Raw genomic sequence first — 9228 nt, forward strand, 5'->3', positions numbered from 1 at the left:
CTCCGGCACTTCCACTTCATGGCCAGTAAGCTGGACTGCTGAACGGTTCTCCCTTTGAAATGGCTGGATGCAGTTCAGAGGAGGAACTTTCAGACTGAATGAACGAGCTAAATTAGGAGCTACTTCTGAGAGGGTGAGGAATGGATTGATGAAGGCTTTTGAGATTTTAACTGGTACAGGTATAGATCCAGGGGCATTATTTTCCTGAGTTGCATGATTTGAAGACTAAATGTATATATGTTTAAAATTAAGGATGTGGAAAGAAAAGAGGAAATTATGCAGCATTTTATTAATGAGAGATCACCGAATTGCACAGTGGAAGCCACAGCAGGTTCCTTTTTCTTCATAAAAGCAATGAATGATCCTTTCAATGAAATTTTAAAAATCTGGTAAGTAAACTGATGAGAAATTGTGAATTGTAGACTAAATAGGCCAGTGGTACACTCCAGAGTCCAAAACATTGCTGAGTTACGGTGTCCAGTGGATTGAATGGATTTTCTATAAAATAAATAAGGATTAAGTTAAGACATGAAGAAATATTTCAGAGTTGAAGATACCTATATTTTGCCCTCTTCCATCCTAGGTTTATTCCAGAAGCTGCTGCCGACAATGATGAAAAGTTTTCCTACTATTTTCTGCCTGGCTCTTTCAGTTAGCATCTCTCAGCCCCCTTTTGCTGAAAGCAAGAGGCTACATTTTGGGCAATGCTCATTGACCGCGAACTTACAAGAGATTCAAGATTACTTCTCAGAAATAAAGCACATTATTGTAAGTAAAACACTCAGGAACACCTTTAACTTTTGTACTTAAAAGATATTTAATGTGCATTTGCAATAAAACACTGTCTACTTCCTTTGACAGCAAGCAGAAGATACCATTACTGACACCAGGTTTCTGACTGAATCTATTTTTCACGGCATTCAGGTATGGTTTTCATTGTAGTAAAAGTTTTGTTCGTTAATTTCTGATGCAAATTTAAATATTTTTCATTGGATAATCATACAATGAACGTAGTTATAAGAATAATTTAGCTTAAATGGTGCTATTTTAAAAAGAATGTTGATTCTGATAGCATATCAATAAGATCTCAATTGTTATTATCATGAAATACTTCTGAAGTCAATTTTATATGTGCCTATTTGATTAACAGAACAGGTATTAAAAACACTATTCAGATGCACCAGCTGCCAAAGAATTCAAGTCATAGAGTCATAGAAATGTGCAGCACAGAAACAGACCCTTTGGTCCAGCTCATCCATGCTGACCAGATATCCTAACCTAATCTAGTCCCATTTGCCAGCACTTGGTCCATATCTCTCTAAACACTTCCTATTCACATACCCATCCAGATACATTTTAAATGTTGTAATTGTACCAGGCTCTACCACTTCCTCTGGTAGCTCATTTCATACAGCACCACCCTCTATGTGAAAAGTTGCCCCTTAGGTCCCTTTTAAATCTTTCCCCTCAAACCCTAAACCTATGCCCTCTAGTTCTGGACTCCAGGGAAAAGACCTTGTCCATTGAGCCTATCCATGTATCCCATGATTTTATAAACCTCCATAAGGCCACCACTCAGCCTCCGACCCTCAAGGGAAAACAACGCCAGCCTATTCAGCCTTTCTCTATAGCTCAAACCCTCCAACCCTGGAATACCCTTGTAAATCTTTTGTGAACCCTTTCAAGTTTCACAACATCCTTCCAATAGGAGGGAGACCAGAATTGCACACAATATTCCAAAAGTGGCCTAACCAATGTCCTGTACAGTGGCAACATGACCTCCCAACTCCTATACTCGATGCTCTGGCCAACAAAAGAAAGCTTATCAAATACCTTCTTCACTATCCTGTCTATCTGCAACTCCACTTTCAACGTATTATGAATTTGTATTCCAAGGTCTCCTTGTTCAGCAACACTCCCCAGGACTTTCCTATTAAGTGCATAGGTCCTCCCTGATTTGCCTTTCCAAAATGCAACACCTCACATTTATCTCCATTCAACCCCATCTTTCTTTCCTCAGCCCGTTGTACTCTGAGGTAACCTTCTTTGCTGTTCTCTACACCTCCAATTTTGGTGTCATCTGCAAACTTACTATATACATCCTAAATTCACATCCAAACTATTTATATAACTGACGAAAAGCAGCGGACCCAGAACTGATCCTTGTGGCACACCACTGGTCACAGGCCTCCAGTCTGAAAGGCAACCCTCCACCACCACCCTCTGTCTTCTGTCACCAAGCCAATTTTGTATCCAAATGGCTAGTTCTCTCTGTATTTCATGTGATCTTACCTTGCTAACCAGTATAACATGAGGAACCTTGTCGAAAGCCGTACTGATTACGTCCATTGCTCTGCTCTTATCAATCGTCTTTGTTACAGTATATATTCAAATAAATAAATAATATGCAGTTTCTTTTATTGGAAAACAATGTTGCAAATTGACCTATTTACTCACCTGTTCCCCTAACCTGCTCTCATTTCCAGGCAGAGGAGAGCTGCTGTTTTTTGCGCCACTTGTTGAGATTCTATGTGGAGACTGTCTTCAAACATCACACTCCATCCAGCTCCCTCATCGAGAGGAGGACCAGTAGCTTGGCCAACTCCTTCCTCAGCATCAAGCGAGATCTTCGGCAGTGTGTAAGTAACAAGGATTGGAGCCTTCAAGTATTAGAGGTTCTGACTTTATTTTAGAGTATCATCAAGGTCCACATAGAATTGTGTGCTTTTCCCAACACAATGGCCTCCCAATCTTACTTTGTGTTCTGGTTCTCTAAATTCTTCTGTTCTCATAGGAAAGAAGAAGGCTAAGATGGGATTTGATCGAAACATACAAGATGATCAGAGGATTAGATAGGGTAGACAGTGAAAGTTTTTTTCCTAGGATGATGACATCAGCTTGTATGAGGGGGCATAACTACAAATTGAGGGGTGATTTAAGATAGATATCAGAGGCAGGTTCTTTACCCAAAGAGTGGTAAGGGCGTGGAATGCCCTACCTGCCAATGTAATCAACTCAGCCACATTAGGGAGATTTAAGCAATCCTTGGATAAGCACATGGATGATGATGGGACAGTGTAGGGGGACGAGCTGAGAATAGTTCACAGGTTGGCGCAAATTTGAGGCAGAAGGGCCTGTTCTGCGTTGTATTGTTCTATGTTCTGTTTTCTAAATGGGGTGACAGTGCATGAATAATTTTGCTACTGTGCTGGTTCATTACAGCTTCCCAGTTATAAAAGTAGAGGTTTACAATATTTTTGTATAAATCAAAGCACATTTTGATTCATTTGATGCAAAAGGGATATGATAACTAAAGCTCAGTACCTTAATTTGGTGCCTAAGTACATTGCAGTTGAGAGCTTTAAGGCTTCCTCAATTAGTTAGTTTCATTGCACTCCAGTTCAAACTTAGCCAAGTGCAAATCACATTTGTAAAGTTTTCACTCAATGTACTGTACAAGTTGTGATCATTAGAAACTTAAAATGAAATCTTTTCAATGTTAATAGCAGACACTCAGGATAAATCGATCTCTTTCTGGTTAGCAAGATGTATATAATGGTGTGTCACAGGGGATTTGCTCCTTGAGCCCCAAATATCTATAGTATTGATTTGAAAGAGAGGATAGCAAGCACTGTAGTCACATTTGCAGATAAATACTAAATTTGGCGAGAATACAGGCTGTAACGAAGAAGTTAGAAATTTAAAGTTGGATATGGATAGGTTAGGGAATGGGCAAAAGTTTGGCAGGTGATGTGTGAGGTTATCCATTTTGGTTGGAGGAATAGAAAGACACCTTATTATCTAAATAGTGAGAAATTTCTGAGTGCTTCAATGCAGAGGGATCTCGGTGCCCTCGGGCATGAATTGCAGAAAACAAATATGCTGATACAGGAGGTAACAACGAAGGTGAATGGAATTTTTGCATTTATTGATAAAGGAATAGAGTAAGAAATAGTGACGTGTTACTGCAACTGTACAAAGCATTAGTGTGACCTCACCTGGAGTGTTGCATAGAATTTAAGTCCCCTTATTTAAAGAGTTGTTGTAGACCAGGCCAGACCCCCTCAAAACATTTCAAGAAAGCAGCCCGGACCCTAACTTTGCTCGTTGTTTTAAGTGGGTATAGAGTGGATACTCCAGGAGTGATGCGGCTGGCCTAACCACTTAGTTTTAAACAAAACAAAATTTATTTGCAAGATCACCGAATGAAACACAAACAAAGGAAAACAAAGTACAGAATAACTAACCTATCCGAAAATCCAACAGATTATCTCAACATAATGATGCAGTTCCAAATACTTGCAAGAATCCCCATAAACACCCCATGGCAAAAAAGGTAAAATCAAAGACAGGGTCTTACAAGAGAGTTGTCAGAGAGAGGGAGGATCAGCATGGATCTGCTTCTTTGGGTCCAACAGCTTCACAACTCTGCTTGCTCAAAACCAAAACAAAACCCAAACCAGAGTAAAGTTGAGCTGGGAGAACTGGCCACTCACCTTTCATTGTACAAGTGTTTTTATTTAAAACTTAAAAGCTCCTTTGAGTAAAACAATTCCAGACATTTCAGAACCTGTGTCTTTATGACCACCTGAAAAAAACCAAGAACAATATAACCTTGTTAAAGAAGCAGTATCATCACAAGTTGCATTTGAGACATTTCAGACAAGGTTTGCTAGCTCGATTCCAGAGATAATAGGTGTGTTGTATGAAGGGAGATTGAGCAGCTTAAGCCTCTACTTAATGAGAGGAGATCTCATAAAGGTGTAGAAGTTGCTAAAGGGAATTGACAATGTAGATGTAGAATGGATGTTGCCTCGTGTGGAGCAATCTAAAATGAGAGGTCTTTGTTTTAGGATAGAAAGTAGCAGATTTAAAACAGAGAAAAGGAGAAATTACTTCTCTCAAAGATAGTGAATCTGTGAAACTCACTGCCCCAGAGTATGGTGAATTCTGAGACACTGAGAAATTTAAGGAGGAGATAGACAAATTTTTTAATGAGTAATGGTTGAAGGATTATGGAGAGTGGACAGGCAAGTGGAGTTGAGACCGAGATGAGATAAGCCATGATTGTATTAAATGACAGCTGAGGGACAGAATTGACCAGTCCTGTTCCTTGTTCTTCTGTTCTTATAGGGAATTATTAGTTTTTGTTTTGTTCCAGCATGACATTAGCTGTCAGGCTTGCAGAGATTACTGGATTTTACAAATGCTGTCTTTGTCATTGTGATCTGCTGTGAGGTACACCTGAATGTATAATTCAATATACTGGCTGTGCACAGCATTATGCAGACATTGACCTGAGGGTAGTCCATATAGGATAATAGCAGCCTTTAGTACAGGATGGTAATATATATCATAACAATTCATAATGTCATGGTATGAATCAGAAATATTACTGTCACCTTTACTGCATTTAACAATACAATAGGTACAATGATTTGAGTAGTCATTTCTGAATTGCTTACATTCAACAATTAAATTCATTTTACATGGAGTGCTGTGTGACATTTCTCACAGGTGATAAAACACTATAAAATTGCAAGCTGTTCATGTTTTAGATAATTCAAAGAATGCTCTTTAATGGAAAAAAATGTGCCTATCATGTTTGAGATCAGTTGTCTGTTTAACTTAAATGATTGTTAAATAAATAGCAAACAAGTAACAAGCAATACCTCAGTTGTAATTAAAAATGATTAGTACATATGTTCATTTAACAATTATGACGTTCTGCTATAACATGCATTTCATTAATATGAATTCACTGTAACACAATTGATGATTTGGGGACACTTTCGAAACGTGTTGGTTGTAATGCAATTACATCACCAACACCATAAGTGCTGTTTCTAAAGCGTGATTTTTCTATAGTATCGGGTTGCACAAAGGCAACCATCATGTTATAGAAGAACTACCTGTACTATGTATATATTCAGAATGGTTATTTGGACACTGGAACATTAGTTTCCATTTCTTTTTTTTCCTATTGGATAGAGTACGCAGTTCAATTGCCATTGTGGAGAAGAATCCAAAGTCAGGATACAGGAGATACACAATGCTTTTGAAAATGTAAGTTGACATGCTTTCCACTTCACTTCTATAAAGTTAGATAGGATAATGAGTCATAGTCCAAAAAGACTTTAGGCATCTCTTTCCTTTAGAGATAGAGAAAGCCAATTGATTATGCATACCTTGAGTGTAGCTACTCCACAGCATGAAGTAAGGTGAGGAGGCAGATATCTACAAGAAGTGCCACAACCAGTCTGGGAATCAAACTCAAGATGTTGGTTTTATTCTGCACCACGCATCACTTACAGTCATAGTCATACAGATACACAGCACAGAAACAGACCTTTCAGTCCAATTTGTCCATGCCAACTTGATATCCTAAATTAATCTAGTCCCATTTGCCAGCACCTGGCCCATATCCTTCTAAACCTTTCCTATTCATATACCCATCCAAATGCTTTGTGAATGTTGTAATTAAACCAGCCTCCACCACTTCCTCTGGCAGTTCATTCCATACACGCACTACCATTTGCATGAAAAGGTTGCCCCCTAGGTCCCTTTTAAATATTTCCCTTCTCACCTTGAAACTATGCCCTCTAGTTTTGGACTCCACTACCCTGAGGCAAAGACCTTGACTGTTCACTCTATTCATGCCCCTCATGATTGTATAAACCTCTGTAAGGTCACCCCTCAGCCTCCAATGCTCCAGGGAAATCAGCCCCAGCCTATTCAGCCTCTCCCTACAGTCCAAACCCTTCAATCCTGGCAACATCCTTGCAAATCTTTTCTGAACCCTTTCAAGTTTAACAACATCTTTCTTTAAGGGTGAATTCTTCAAGAATGAAAGTAATCCCCTGTGTAGTTTTAAACCCATATTGCACCAAGAATACTTCAATGAACAAAGTCTGAAGTCAAAATCATCCTTGAAGTTAGTAAAGAACAAGAGGGGAAAGACAAATCCCAAATGGTGAACCCAATGTGAAAGTACTTTGCTCTCTCTCAGCATAGTGTGAGATAGTTAGACTTCATATGTCTAGAAGTTCAAAGGGCCTTGGGAAAAGGGCTACGAAAATAGACAGTTACCTGCAACAAATCCTGAAAGCAATATATGTTGAACCATGGTTTGTATCCATGTTAACTTATGTTTCTAGTACTGGGAGAAGCAAGGTTAGGTCCTGACAAACAGAAGACATTAAAGAAAATAATAGTCTCTTCCTAATCTTTATTATCTCTGACCTTATGCCATTTATTATTAATTAATATATCTCTGCCTTTCTTTAGTTGGATCTTAATGTTGCTGCTGTAAAAGCTATCAGTGAAGTGGATTTTCTCATCCATTGGATGGCACAGTATCACCAAGACTAAGCACTATCTCTGAGTACAGCACAAAGAATGCGACAATACAAGATGGTACCAAGAAATGTAATACTTGGATAAGAGATGATTACCTAAGATCTTTGCATTTCCACCTTCACTATAAAATCCTTCAGTTCTAGAACTTTACCTATTATACCAGAGTCGACTGTCCTGTTTGATATTGTACTGAGTTCTGTTATATTGTGACTAGCCCTTAACTTGGCAGGAAGTCTCCTCTTAGAGAACTGCCAGCCAATTAGATTGACTGTCAGCTCTGTAGTCCCAGCTGATCCAGGATTGAACAGTGGCCCTGCTAGGAATATAGGCTCCCCCAAAAAGAATAAATGTCAATCAAATGTCGCTATCACCCAGACCAGGCCTGGGAGGGCCCAGCAAGGGATTGGAGGTGCCGGGGGTGGGGGGAACAGGTTGGGAAAGGTGGGGAATGGATTAAAGGGGGTAGGATCTTGGAGAGGTATTTCAAGGAAGTGCCCCACCCTCTTGCCTTACACCAGCCAGTACATTACCCGACTACCTGCTTGGTTTGGGTTCCCCCATTTTGATGGTAAAATAGTGTTGGAGGCTGGATGAGGCATTTAAGAGCCTCAATAAATCAGGGATTAGTAGGTTCAGCTCCACAATCCTCTATAAAATGGAGAAAGATCATGATGAGGTGGGTACCTTGTACTCCCTTGTGCCTTCAAAGATGCTTGTGTGAGACTGTCAATTCTAGCCTGTAATCTAGGCTAGCTTTACAATGCAGTACTGAAGGGGTGCTCTTGGAGGTGCCTTCTGCCCTTTTAGATTGCCCTTAAAGGTTTCATGGTAATATTTGAAAAGAGCTGGGGAATTCTGATGACCAACCTTACTAGACCAATGTTATTTCCTTCAGATATTATTAGTAAAACCAAATAATCTGGTTGCTTATCTCATTGTTGCTCATGGGACCATAATGTGTGAAATTTCATTGTTACATTCTTCATTATTCTGTGATTATACTTCAAGTACTTTCTGGCTGTTAAGTGTTGTAGGACATCCCCTTGTACTGAAAGATGACACATAGGTGTGAGTTCTTTTATCTCTGAAGACAATTATAATTAATTTTATTAGATGACATTTAAATCCTTATTTTCATGTGTATCTATGGATATTGTACATTACAAGACACAACTATTAATGTTGGTAAATATCACCAGGCATATGTAATTTGTGAAGTATTTATTTGATATTACTAAATTATCCTTTATAATCTATTTATTGGAATAAAATATCTGTGAAATAAATTATATTTGTTTTTGCTCTGAGTTTTATTTAAAACTGGAAAACTACAATTAATGTAATGATTGATCTGATGTCTGCCCTTACAAACTAATGAGCTTTAATTAAATTGTAGGCTTCAGGAGCTTGCACTTTTACTTTGATGACAAGCATGACACAACTTGCAAAATTTTCAGAACAGGTTACCCGAGCTGATCCTGGAAATGAGCCACTATTAAAGTTTACAGTGAAAACACCTCACGCCTTGAACTATTTTAATGCGTTGTGGGGTCATCTTTGCTTTATATGATGTTATTTATGTATCCTATTAGAATATTAATACAGATCAGTCAACAACTTCATGATTCTTAGATGCATAATTAAATTTAAAGAAAGAGCTGAGTATAATTGACCTTAAATGTATTTCAATATATTTCTGCCTTTAGGCTAAATTTTGTGTGCACACCATGGTGTGAGTCATACCGTGAGGAAGCAAATGGCAGAATGTAAAATATTTAAAAACTGTCAAACTAAGAGAAAAATAGAACATGCTGGAAATGCCCAGCCGGTCTGTCAGTCTCTGTAAGGGAATAATGTTCTTGTCTGAAG

General features: G+C 38.6%; 1 protein-coding gene across 1 annotated transcript; it reads left to right on the top strand.

The window, feature by feature from the left end:
• The first annotated feature begins 609 nt into the window (after nucleotides 1-609).
• Nucleotides 610-7371, top strand: LOC122562934 (interleukin-20-like). Its single transcript, XM_043716235.2, has 5 exons — nucleotides 610-768; nucleotides 862-924; nucleotides 2487-2639; nucleotides 5992-6066; nucleotides 7288-7371. The coding sequence occupies exons 1-5, from the start codon at nucleotides 610-612 to the stop codon at nucleotides 7369-7371; spliced, it is 534 nt and encodes a 177-aa protein (XP_043572170.2).
• The last annotated feature ends 1857 nt before the right edge of the window (nucleotides 7372-9228 follow it).

The sequence above is a fragment of the Chiloscyllium plagiosum genome, unplaced genomic scaffold, assembly GCF_037043375.1.
Source record: "Chiloscyllium plagiosum isolate Xiang-an unplaced genomic scaffold, Cpla_swu_hap1 HiC_scaffold_26, whole genome shotgun sequence".
NCBI classification, from domain to species: Eukaryota; Metazoa; Chordata; class Chondrichthyes; order Orectolobiformes; family Hemiscylliidae; genus Chiloscyllium; species Chiloscyllium plagiosum.